Raw genomic sequence first — 13501 nt, 5'->3', positions numbered from 1 at the left:
GTCTAATTCTGGACAACAGACAAGGTCTGCTGCAAGAGATAATGATGAAGGTCAAGGGCAAAGTGACCTCATATTTTCCCAGGGACGACGCAAACTCCTTCTCAAAAGTTGAAGAATCTTGAAGACAAGATAGACTTGAAGACATTTCTGAGGTGATTTCCAACCTGTGAGTGTGGTTCAAATTTTTGCTCAACCTCATTCCATTCAAGTTATTCCTGAAGTCTTGGTGTTAATGCAAGACGATCTTTGGATGACTGTGACTCACAAAAAGGGGATGTTCTACATATATGAAGGTGTGAAATGCTGAAGACTCCAACACCATATTCGTCAAGAAGACTTTTGACGTTTGTAAGGGGAATATTCTTTAAGACTTACTGATGTTTGGTGTATAGTCACAAAATATCATCCGGTTATTGTAGTCTTCATCAAGAAGTTTCATATGAAGAAAGTTGTGATCTTCAGATACTTCTTCCCTCTCTCTTCCTTCACATCCACATCACGCCCACAACAAGTAGACGTATAGTTACGCTACGAACTGTATAACAAACATGTTTGCTTTATTACTGTGTAAAGAAAAAACGGATTTCCCAACAATTCGGTTGCAATCTATCAACAGTTTACGTATGAATGATTTTTAAGCCACATCACTGCAAAATCGCATTCGTTTCGCTGTTAAGACACACAGCAGACAGCACTAAGCCCGCATGGCTTACCCGGACGGTGTGCCGTTGATGAATTAGATGGTTAAATATTTCGCTAAATCAAAACAACAAATTCTTCCCTCCGTACAAGCAACACTCACTAAATCGTGGTAGAATAGGGAAGAGCGAAAAATAAAAATTCGCCAAATGGACTATACGATCTGCGAGAGCAATGTGAATTTATTTTCGTTTGCAGTTCGTCCAAACATGTGTGTGAGCGTGAGACGTTGACAGCACGCCAGGTTCAGTTGAGGGTGCCATGGGACAGGGGTGGTTTTTTTTCGTTTTTTTTTTCTTACTCTGTAACATCTTTTGAAATACGTCACAATCGGCGAAAAGGAAAGGTTAGTGTGACTATAGGGAATGTGGGAGAGTAACGTGAGAGTTTGTCGAAAGATTTGGCTGCACACTGTGGCTCTGATCATATAGAGAGATCATGTGTAGTAATAAATTATTAAATCGATTTTTTATGATAAATTGTTTAACGAAACATTGATATTAATCGTAGAATGTGAAACATTTGAAATTTTTTTCAAACTCCATGATTTTGTAAATATTAAAAAGATTTTTGTTAAAAATTTATTACCAAAATATTAATATGAAACGTTGAAAGTGAAATATTTCAAACTTGTTTTTTCTTGATTTAATTACAATATGATTTGATGTGAATTATTTACTTATTGAAATATATTTTACAAACAGTAAAAAATGAAAATATTTTTAAAATAAAGCGCTCACCAATAGTGGAAAAAATTGTCCAACGCATTGTTCTGCACGCTCAGCGGATCGGTTATGCTTAGGTTGGCAAAATGTTCCGATGCGGGCGCCTCATCAGCAATCCCACTGTCGTCCTCCGTATCGCTTGTATCATTTTCATCCTCCTCTTCCTCCTCCTCTTCCTCTTCCTCCTCCTGCTCATCATCCTTAGCAACACCAACGCCGCCATTGTGCGATCGGCGCTGATGTTCTTCATCACCCTGCTCGTCGTTGTCTTCCGGCAAGTGTGCCAGGAAGCGTGGAATTTGTGGGTTGAAAAAGTTCATCCTAACGTGCAGTCACTGCTCGCACACGATGGCGCAGATTTCGAAACGGGGTAAAACTCAAACACACACACACACACACACACTCACTGTCGGCGGCGAAGCATAGATTGCATAGAAAGGTGATCACGACGTGTAAAGGTGCACTTTTGATTCGCACTTTCACACGAATACGCGTGTCGATGATATAACAAAGAACTGTGTGCGCAATCCGCTTCGATAAACGCATCAAAAGAGAAATCCTACCCTAAAATGCTTTTTTGGCACGTTTCACTTACGCAACTGAGAATTCGTTAAGGGTGGACACTCGTTTACACACGTGCGTTTTTGTTCGATTGCACCTTATTTAAGTCACACTTTTGGTGATCGGATATCTCGCGATGTCTGTCACTTTTCACTCACTTCGGAGTGAGTGTTTTTTTGTTTGCTCCACAACACAAATACATTCTGTGAACGAATTATAAAACATATGAAAAATTTAATAAACAACTCAACTAGCTATTTTTCTAATTATTATTTCCCCGCACAATTGTCACCGTCTTACATTGTTTCGGAAGCACATTTGTTCGGAATTTCTGTTCGTTTCGGTGGCGTAATGGGAAGACCAACCTTAAAACTAGCCCCAGTTCGGACGACTGCTCCGACAGTCGTTGTCCGCTAAGGAGCGGCGTTGAGAAGCAGAAAAATATGAATCCCCCAAAAAACGATACAATTCGCACGATTTGCCGAGCTGGCCGAATTGCGCACCAGCCGTCGGCAACCGTATGCGCAACCCTTAAGGATTATTCGAGTCGACCATCAAAAACGGTGGGTCAAGCGCACGTCAAACGTGTCTTTAGTCGCCGAAATGGAAATAGAAGCGGGAAAAAATAGAATCTTCCACGTAAACGTGAGGAGGAAAAATGTAAAAAATATGGATAAATACAATAACACGTTAAGGGCGGGTGACAAAAACAAAAACCCGGACCTGGAGTAAGACGCAGATGGACGTTTTGTCAATCAGGTTCTGTTTTTTGGTCGCTCTTTGGCGGTGCGCGTGCTGGCTAACCTTGGGAGCGGAACCCGGACCCGGCACTAACAAACGCAAATGAGCTGTTACGCGATCCGCCTCGTCTAGGTGGTTGAGGTTCGGGCCGGAAATTTGTCATCCTTCGTTGCGGATTGATTTGAGGCGGTAATTTAGCAGAAGTGCAGAAGCCTTTTAAAATTAGACGAGATGCTTTTTTTTAGGGTTCCGAGTTCAAGCCCCCACGATGCTTAGATGGGTATGGTTCGTGGGAAAATATACAGTAAGGGTAAAAAAAATAAAAAAGGACTTAAAAAAGAGGAAAAGTGAAATCGAGAGTTATGGATGTTTCCTTTGTGGTAATTTTTTGACGACAGGTTTACTATTTATGAATTATGATCTCATCACAGCTCTTCGGTGTGGCGTCTGTTTTGTAAATGGTACCACTTAGTATTAATTACTTCCTCAAAGTTGTCAAAATGAAAAATTTTTTGCAAACTAAAAAAAATTGTGTTTTAATTAATTTTACAATGAAAATTAATTAATTTTAATTAATTATTAAAGTAATAAATAAATTTTACAATGTAACAATTAAAATGGATCTATTGCTTTTTTTAAATTATTAAAATAAAACAAATATAAACAACAATTGACAATACGGCAAAAGCCGTGATCATGTAAAATAAATAAAAAATAAATAAATAAAAAAAAAATTAAAAATTTCTTTCCTACCGAACTTCGATACGATTAGTGTTTAATGTAGGGCATGTTTTTTCACTTATCTCATCGTCTATAAAACCATCACAAGCGATGAATGGAATTTCGGTTGCGTGTAATCGTTTCGCAAAACACTAAACAGAAAATGCTTGCCCACCCGAAGAATGTATCGTTTCGCCACGATCACGTTCATGAACACATTCCGCTCGAGAAGGATGGATTTCCGGAGACGAGGATTGGGTGTGTTGGTGGTGTATTGATATTGCTAATTGGTATATTATTCATTCACTCGCAGTTTTCGGTTTGTTGATATTATTGTTTCCTTCTGACCGCCTAAGAACGGTAACTGATGACGGAAAACAGTTGGAATAGGTCGATTGTTGATTCGCTAAAATAGCTTATTACGCGTATAGTTTCAACAACAAAATCAACAATATAAAGGAAAAATGAATTTTAATTTGTACGCCGTAATGCATTTTGTAAGGAAATATTTTTTGTTCGAATTAGCTCTTGTTATGCCTCGTTTAAATGACTTTTGGCACACCTTTTCCTCATGATTTATCGCACGTCACTTCCTTTACTACACATAATTAACCGATTTCAACTGTTGGCAACATTTTTGTGGAGCGTTTTCCTTTTGTGTTTGTGATACAACTAAACGAGTTACATAATTTTTTTGTTGGATACTGTTTTATAATTATGTTTATTTATTTGTAATGAAAAAAAAAAACAATAAATAAAAATATTCAATTTGAGGATTTACTTCGAACAAAAAAAATTCAAATAATTGAACAATTGAATTTTTTTCAAGACAAACGTTCCATTAATACCATTACCATTTATCGCAACAAAAATGATCGACACAAAAATATCATGCGCAAAAAAAAACTTTTGTAACATTTGCTAATCATGATCGGTAAATAATCACGAACACGATCGTTAAATTTAATCTCGCTAAATTTACTCCATTTCCTCCGCTTAATGTGCTACTCACAACTAGTGTTGGGTCAAGAGCGAAAAAGGTACCTCAATCGCTCCGCTCATCTTATAGTGCGCGCTCCCGCACAGGCCACGCGAAAAAGAGGTAGCTCCGTACGGAGCGCTACACACAGGAGCGATTGTGCGATGCGCTCCCATTTAAAAATTTCCTAAGGCAATAGACTTACCCTTTTTTTTGGGAAATTTATCGAATTTTTAAAAAATTGATTTATTTCAATGCCAATTGGTTGAAATAAGTTTCATTTCACTCAAATAATGCTTTAAAAGAGGAAAAGCATAAAAAATAACAAAAAAATAAAAAACATATTTTTAACTCGAAAATTTCATAAGGCTTACCCCTTACGATTTTTTTGAGAAATTTTGCAAAAAAAATTAAATTCATTTATTTTAATGCCAATTGGTTAAAAAAAGGTTCTTTTCACCCAAATAATGCTTTAAATAAAAAACAGAATAAAAAATTATAAAAAATATTAAAAAATATATAATTTGAAAATTTCATAAGGCTCATTTACGCGCCAATTTTTGCCTATAACTCGGTCGGTATTCAACGAATCGCCAATCTTTAACCTGTGGTCGATAGATGGCATCAATGGCTACATTTTCTTCATGGACGGCCATGCCCTCAGATGTCTGTGCCAGAAGTTATTCGAGGAACCAAGTTCCTTACCCTGTTTGAAAAAATGTAAAATTTTCCTCATTTTTGAGCAATTCAGCAAAATTTAAAAAATTGATATATTTTAATGCGAATTTGTTGCAATAAGTTTCTTTTCACTCAAATAATGCTTTAAATTAAAAAAAGAATAAAAAATCAGAAAAAAAATTTTAAAAAATTTTTCACTCGAAAATTTCATAAGGCTTACCCCTTACGATTTTTTTGAGAAATTTTGCAAAAAAAATTAAATTGATTTATTTTAATGCGAATTGGTTAAAATAAGTTTCTTTTCACTCAAATAATGCTTTAAAAGACAAAAAGAATAAAAAATAACAAAAAAATTAAAAAAAATCTAAAAATTTGAAAATTTTCTAAGGCTATAGCTAGTGGGTCAAGAGCGAAAGAGGTATTTCAAACGCTCCGATCATCTTATTGTGCGCGCTCCCGCACAGCTCACGGGAAAAAGAGGTAGCTGTATCGCAGGAATCGCTCCTGCGTGCAGCGCTCCTTGTGGTGCAAAACTTTGCTCCTGGGAGCGCATCGCACAATCGCTCCTGCGTGCAGCGCTCCGTGTGGAGCTACCTCAAGCGCACCGCATACTTTAGAGAGCGAGAGCGGTGCGCTCCGCTCTTGCAAAAGAACTACTTGACCCAACACTACTCACAGCTGGAGAACTGGACACTTGATGACGTGAGCACTTGATGACGATGAAATATTAGCCACTCGGAGAATCAACATTAAATTCAATAGTGTTTCAAGGGCAGCCTGGTGGTTTATGTGGTAAACGGTACAGTTTCGACAAGATTTGACCGGGGATCAAATCCCATCCAAACCGTCCCGCTGTAGCAAGGACTATTCAGTTACGTGGTAAAAAAGGCCTATCAAGCCAAAAGTGGCCGGCATGACCACTAAGGTTCTTAAGCCAAGACAGAGAGAGAGAGAAAGATAAAGAGAGAGAGAGAGAGAAAGATAGAGAGAGAGAGAGAGACAGAGAGAGAGAGAGTTTCAGCATTTGGAAATGTGCATGATATTTCTTAAGCAACTCTGTTTTATTTTTCACTAACCATTCTTTGTAAGACAATCGATTAAAAATTCATTTCTTCCCTTTGAGTTACACGTGATGAGCACACATTTTCTTCTACTTAAAGTTCCTTCATATGTCACAGTAACAAAAAAAAAGATGAAATCATCCACAAAGGGCTGTGTAATCGAAACCACAAAAATGGCTGTAATGCTACCAATTAACACAGCTTAGCGCACACAGAAACCCTCATCAATCACCACGATTCGATTCCATTACTTGTCACAGGATTACGCACTTACGGGACACTTGCACCGAAATTCATTCCAATTCCAAAACGCGGACACTAGTGAAGGTCACGAAACATCACACCGTACAGTTAATGAAAGCACACCAGTTCTACAATACCCCAGCACTTGTCCGCAACGGTGGCATCTCATAAGGGAGACGACCGTTATGCGAATGCCATACCGGTTGCGCTTGCTCGTAGAAAAGTGTGTAGAGCTTGATTGAAAAATAAACAAAAACCCGATACAGTTGTTGCGTTTTCACGATCACGGCAGTCTTTGTTTTGTTGCTGCGGTGCGATAAAACTTTCGTTTACTTTCGTACCAACAGTGGAAGATGCGCCTAAACTTCTAGACGAGCTAATCGTACCGATCGAAGTGGGGCCACCTAGCCGGCCGTTTCGTGCGATTTGTGTGCCGAAAATGGCTTTCCGCATTGTGTTTGTTTGCACTTGTTCGAACAATATAAAGCTTGTGGGTAGATGGGCAGAGACAGTAGGTAGAAGAGGAGGGAGAGTAAAGAAAATGAAAATAATTAACGACTTAAAAGAAGCAGAAATTCGGCGTTACTTTCCACCACAGTTTTCTAGGCAGATTCGACAATAAAACGGTCGTCTCTATTGGGTTGAACGTACAGGGGAAGCAAGAAACTAGACACAAAACGAATATGTTTATCTAAAAAATGGGAACATTTGGCAACAGTTTGGCCCTAGGTAAATGTTAGCTTTCGTGGTACAGAAATGTGTGGCATAGTGGTAAGATCAAATTAATATTTTTGATTTTCAAAAAATATTCTTCTTAAATTACATGTAAATGGGTACATGGGTAAAAACAAAATTTATTACATCACTGATGAACCATCCCTCATTTAATAACGTTACAATTATATCAAGCACCCGAAAGATCACTTTTAGACGAGAGCACGGAATACTAGCGCCCACTGTGCTGCAGATGCAGAGCCGGTGACGTCAATCGGAAGTGAATAGGTGTCCCCATGCCCAATGGCTCACGCAGAAACACGAAGGGCGGATCGGACGAAAAATAAAACACCATGCAGCCCGAGGCCAGCGAACGTGGCCCAGAGCGAGTGTACGAACCGCTTCGCAGCACCGCTCGTGAGCAGCTTGGCGACGTTCAGCTGTGGAAGCGGTTTGCCGATAGCGGCGTTGAATGCGTTAACCTCGCACGCGTAACAGTACCCGATCGTAACGTTCGTGCGCTGCCAATCGATCCACTCGACCTGATCACCAATATCCTTGCACGGTACGTACTCGCGCAGGATCAGTTCGATCGGTACGTGCACGTTGTTCACACCGACGATCGCGATGCCCGCATTATTACGCTCGTCGTGCAGGATCTTGTAGTACAGCATCGGTGCCGGTGCCCGTCGTCGACCCTCGGTCGGATCAAAGTCTAACCAGATCTCCTGGTAATCTCCATTGCCGTCCGCCAGCTTCTGTACACCGTACGTTCCACTGTACACGGTCAGTTCCATATCACGCTCGCCGACGAAATCACGAATCGAAGACTCAACTCGCTCCCAGTTGACGCCGTTAAAGTTTTGCCACTGGGGTGCAGCGTTCAGGAACCAGAAGGTAGCGTTCTGTTCCGTACCGTACACAAAGTCTGCCCGGGCAGCTATGTGACCTCGGGCCATATAGATCCCATTATTGGTATTTTGGACCAGCTCATCAGCCCGGGACTGTGAGTTTAGTATCACAGCGATCGTTTCACGCTGTTTGTTAACCGTGTACAAGGTGTTGATGTTGACTCCCTCATAGTATACACCCTGGTACCAGGAGGGTCGTGGATTACCCGACTGATAGCCTCCATTGGCACGGTTCATACGATGACGCACAAAGTGCGTGTGGTACAGCATCTCATCGTAACACACATCAAACACATTCACCCAACGGTTTGCGGACAGCTCAAAGCCAACGTTCACAATCACTGACCCGTTGAAGCAACGCTCCTCTGTGTTCCGGGCCGAACTCAACCAGTACGACGTACAGGCAAGTACCTGCATCGGATACGTTTGTCCATCGTAGCTAAACGTGTCGTTTGAAACACACTCAACAGTGATGGAACGCTTCTCGGGGAACAGTCGAAAGCCCTGCTGACACACCAACTCTACGGGAGCGCTCATTGGGAAGAGAATCTGTCTTGTTTCATCCTGAGGATACCAGTATTTCTCCGATCCTGGAATCAGTATCAAAGGTTGCTCTGGATATGGCAGTGAGGCGAATGGAACGGTACATCCACCGGCTAGAAGACAAAAAGAAATAATTCTCTTGACAAGAGATTAGAATATTGTTGGAAAGAGATCCTCACATTTGAAAATATCTTCCGACACGGGTACATCACGAGCAACTGCAACGAGAAGGTGGCTTACAACAACCAGACAAGATATGGCAAGAACTTGGCTTAACATTTTGTCACTGTACGAGTCTACTGTATCAATTCAACTGATCGAATAGGTCCCGTCCCGAACTTAAATCTATGTTCGCACGGGGTGGAGCATTTGGAATAGCCGTCAGATAATCTCCTTATCGTCGTGATAAGCTGCACTATATTGCGCCGACGCACGACACTTGCTTGCGAATTGGGCAAACAATTCCCCATTACCCTGAGACGTAGTGCACCAGGACAGTTGTTGAGGAAAGATAAGAAACACGTTTTGATCGAGCATCTTTAAGTATATTTTTTGCGCCAGTACAATAAGTCATTCCGGAAAGGGAACGATAAAGCAGAATCGCACCGCTTCCCCTACACGAGCAAGCTCGCCACGTTCAGCTGTGGTAAGTGGCCAGTCACACGGTTGAACTCATTCACCTCACATGCGTACGAATATCCCAGGGCAAGATTTTCCCGCTCCCAGTTAATCCATCCAATGCGGCTGCTGACGTCCGTGCAGAAGATGTAGTCCCGGCGGATCTCCTCCAGCGAGATGTGCACATTGTTCACACCGATCAGTACTATGCCCGAGTTTTGGGCTTCGTTGTGAAGGATTTTGTAGTACACTCTCGGTGCACGTACCCGAGTCCGTCCGTTAGGGTCAAAGTCTAGGAAGATCTCACGATGATCTCCATTACCATTAGCCAGCGTTTGTACACCGTACGTTCCTCCATACACTCGCACACGGATGTTGCGAGAGGCGACGAACGTTTTGACCGACGACTCAATGCGCTCCCAATTTCCGGCGTTGAAGTTTTGCCACTGAGGGGCAGCATTCAGGAACCAGAAGGTAGCGTTTTGCTGTGTTCCGTAGATAAAATCGGCTCGTGCCGCAATGTGACCACGGGCAAGGAAGATACCATTGTCCGTTCCCTGCACAAGTTCGTCCGCTCGTGGCTGGGAGTTCAGGATGGTTGCAATGGTTGCTCGCTGCGTATTTACCGTGTACAGCCCATTAATGTTGATACCGGGATAGAAATCGCCCTGATACCAGCCTGGTCGGGGAACGCCTTGCTGGAATCCTGCATTAGCTGGGGTGAACTCGTGCACTACATAATGATTGTCCAACGACAGCTCATCGTGACATACGTCCAAGATTTTTGGGAAACGTTGACCCACGTTAAACCCAATCTCCACAATCCTGGCCCCGTTGAAGCACAGCTGACTGGTACGGCGGGCACTGCTTAGCCAGTTCTCCGTACATGCAAAGTCCCGGAACGCTATCATCTGACTGTCGTAGTTGAACTGATCATTAATTACGCACGTAATCGTAATGGAGGTTTTGCCAGGGAAAAGGGCAAACCCATCCTGACATGCTAGTTCCAGCGTTTCGCCAGCGTTCAGCTCCAGTAAACCATTGCCCGTGCTGGGATAACGAAACTGATCCGTGCCTGGGATCAGAATCAACGGTTGTGGACGCGGAAGATCACCAGTTGTACGAACTGAGCAGGCAGTCGCTATTGAGATGATAGACATAAAAAACTCAAGTTAAACCACAATGAAGCTATGCAAGAATTCCTCCAACGTTTTGCCACTTACCAAAACTTCCAATTTCCGGAACCTCTGCCGGTATCTCGTGCCGGATATCGCGACCCTCCCCAAGCGATCCAATCGCACAAATCGTTGCCAAACAGAGCAACCACTTCATATTGATACGTTTACCTCAAGGAAAGTGCATTGAGCAGTACTTTGGCATGGCCGTTTTTATAGCCATCGAGCTCAGTAACCACACCCCCCACGGGGGGGTGTATTGTGTGGGTGATAAGAAATTTTGGAAGCTCATGAACCGAGTCACCTGTTCAGCTTGTTGTAAAGGAATGGGCATTGTTAGGTTGTGACGCAAAGCTCGTGATTGTATCATGGTGAGACGATTAAACATTCAATCGTGTGTATACACTTTAAGCTGCCTTTATAGACATGTTATGATTTTGGTTACTCCTGGTGTCTAAGAGTCAGACATAAAATTTAGTAACGAAAATTTACACACAGACAGACAACAATGTTTTGGGGGGGGGCGGGAAAAAAGTAAACACAATTTGTACTAGTCTTGTTGAAGATTTGCAATGATAAGAAATACAGACCAGTACAACCGACATGATTATCTTATCTTATCTGGTTTCTGTTGAGAACACCCAGTAGTAAGAAACCCAGATTCGTGAGTGGCTGTGAAGATCCCTGCACACTTCCCTTCCAATGCCTCTTTTGCCAGTCATTAATTAACTGGAACTAATACTGGAAGGGATTAGTTGTTATCGTAAGAATGCGAACCAGCATTAGTGGAGCAATCACCTATAAAAACCGAAAGCACCATCATTAATTTGTCCAATCGTTCGGTGTGAGTATGAAGTTCGTTTCACTTTCTGGTGCGTTGTTGCTCTTGGCAGCCCAAGCAGCATGGGCTCGAGATATACCACTGGCGCGAGATCTTCCCGAAGATGCACCGGAAGACGTTCCGGAAATGGTTGGCTTTGGTGAGACATTTCGCGGCAATAGCAATCTTCACGATTTGTTATCAGGAAGAGTAACAGTTTTGCACCTTCAATTTTAGCTACCGGATGTTCCATTGCACTGAATGGTGATTTGCCGCAGCCTCAGCCACTGTTTCTCATCCCGGGTACGGATCAGTTCCAGTATCCAGCAACGTCCAGCGGAATTCTCACGATGAACGCCGGAGAATCGTTGGAACTAGCCTGTCAGGCGGGTTTCTCACTGTATCCCGAACAAACTTCCATTACCGTGACGTGCGTGATCGACGATCAGTTCAACTACGAGAGCAAAATGTACACCTTTAGTGAGTTCTCCTGTACAGCTAACTGGCGTAGTGTGGCACGTCGTACTACGGGCCGTTGCTACAACGATGCCACGATCGTCGAGGTTGGTTTCGAGCTGGGTGCCCGGTTTCCAAAGATACTCGACATTTGCCACGATGAGGTGACGCTGGACACGCACTATCTTGTGCATGAGTTTACCCCAGCGAATGCAGGCTTTCAAACCGGTGTAGCTCGTCCTGGTTGGATACAGAGTAACTTCTTCACTGGTGTGTCCGTCAATACGCTCTATACGGTCAACACGCAGCGCGAAACTATTGCAATCATCCTGAACTCACAGTCCCGTGCTGATGAGCTGGTGCAAACGACAAACAATGGGATCTATATGGCCCGAGGACACATTGCAGCGAGGGCCGATTTTGTTTACGCGACGCAGCAGAACGCAACGTTCTTTTTTCTGAATGCTGCCCCTCAGTGGCAAAACTTCAATGCTGGAAATTGGGAGCGTATTGAGTCGTCGGTCAAATCGTTCGTCGCATCTCGCAACATCCATGTACGAGTGTATGGAGGAACGTACGGTGTACAAACGCTGGCTGATGGCAATGGCGATCATCAAGAGATCTTCCTAGACTTCGATCCTAACGGACGGACAAGATTGAGAGCACCGAAGGTGTACTACAAGATCCTTCACAACGAGGCCCAAAACTCGGGCATAGTGCTGATCGGTGTGAACAATGTGCACATCTCGCTGGAGGAGATCCGCCGGGACTACATCTTCTGCACGGACGTAAGCAGTCGCATTGGATGGATTAATTGGGATCGGGAAAACCTAGCCAGAGGCTATTCATATGCATGCGAGGTGAACGAATTTAACCGCGTGACTGGCCACTTACCACAGCTGAACGTAGCGGGCCTATTGATATGAGAAGCAGGAAGAAACAACCTAGAAAACAAATCTGTGCTAGTCCAAAGTACTTAATGACCACCATGGTGGTATTAAAACAATTAGATAAAAGCTCTATTGACGTAGCAGACCTTCTCATTCACTTTTCAAAAAGGGCGGTTAATGGACGTTATATCTTCAGTACCTTCGGTGCTTATCTGGTTATATATTGCGAATGGGAAACGCACTGTAATTCACACTCTCGGTTTCACGCTACTGATAGTGAGAAGCACATGACTTGCACGCGATTCAAATCCGTTTGGTTTGATAAGCTGGATAGCATTGTTTGAACGAGAAGCAGTATTAATCCCAAACACTTGTATCAAGCTTGAACAGGTGCATTAGTTAAAATCATCCTTACCGGTGCAGTCGTGCAGACGAAGGGACTTTATCTGCCCTGTTAAATATGAAATATTTTCCGCAAAAATGTATTATCTCCTGAAACAATGCTGTTCAATATCGATGAAAATATTTGAAAAAAAAACAACAAGAGAAAAAATGAAAAAGACAATGAAGATTTTTGTTTTATGTTCAACTCGCAAATAGGGGATGAATTTCATTGCACATTTGAATTCACCATACAACGTGTAATGCGCATTACATACTTTGCGGCGCAGTTGCAAAATCAACCCCTAAATAGCAAACTACAGTGCGTAACAGTTACAGCTCGTTATTCCATTCATATTTTCATCAAAAATTATTAAACATTAAAGCTAAACTAAATTTCCTTATATTAAATTATTTATTATTATTTTTTATTAAGAAAACAAAACAATATGAAGTAAATTCAACTGAATTAATCTACTCGAAACCCCAAATAGATTTAGTCCACAATTTTGTGTACCATTAAACTATTAGTTATTTTTTCTTTAAATTTTTCGAATTATATCAATGTTTTCAGCTTTTTGTAGCG

The 13501-nt window shown here is 42.1% G+C and overlaps 3 protein-coding genes across 3 annotated transcripts; 1 reads left to right on the top strand and 2 right to left on the bottom strand.

Moving 5' to 3' along the window:
- Positions 1 to 7241: 7241 nt before the first annotated feature.
- On the bottom strand, positions 7242 to 8899 carry LOC125767338 (uncharacterized). The gene is made up of 2 exons (XM_049433816.1): positions 8755 to 8899; positions 7242 to 8688 (listed from the first exon to the last, which is right to left on the bottom strand). Exons 1-2 carry the CDS (start codon positions 8852 to 8854, stop codon positions 7430 to 7432), a joined length of 1359 nt encoding a protein of 452 aa, XP_049289773.1. The 5' UTR covers positions 8855 to 8899; the 3' UTR covers positions 7242 to 7429.
- A 205-nt stretch (positions 8900 to 9104) lies between these two features.
- Positions 9105 to 10538, bottom strand: LOC125767344 (uncharacterized). Its single transcript, XM_049433827.1, has 2 exons — positions 10417 to 10538; positions 9105 to 10334 (listed from the first exon to the last, which is right to left on the bottom strand). Exons 1-2 carry the CDS (start codon positions 10523 to 10525, stop codon positions 9190 to 9192), a joined length of 1254 nt encoding a protein of 417 aa, XP_049289784.1. The 5' UTR covers positions 10526 to 10538; the 3' UTR covers positions 9105 to 9189.
- Positions 10539 to 11072: 534 nt separating this feature from the next.
- On the top strand, positions 11073 to 13052 carry LOC125767342 (uncharacterized). Its single transcript, XM_049433824.1, has 2 exons — positions 11073 to 11348; positions 11426 to 13052. The coding sequence occupies exons 1-2, from the start codon at positions 11219 to 11221 to the stop codon at positions 12568 to 12570; spliced, it is 1275 nt and encodes a 424-aa protein (XP_049289781.1). The 5' UTR covers positions 11073 to 11218; the 3' UTR covers positions 12571 to 13052.
- Positions 13053 to 13501: the final 449 nt, after the last annotated feature.

The sequence above is a fragment of the Anopheles funestus genome, chromosome 3RL (genome assembly GCF_943734845.2).
Source record: "Anopheles funestus chromosome 3RL, idAnoFuneDA-416_04, whole genome shotgun sequence".
In the NCBI taxonomy this organism is placed as follows: Eukaryota; Metazoa; Arthropoda; class Insecta; order Diptera; family Culicidae; genus Anopheles; species Anopheles funestus.
Note: the sequence above shows the minus strand (reverse complement) of the source record. Positions and strands in the feature narration are given on the sequence as shown.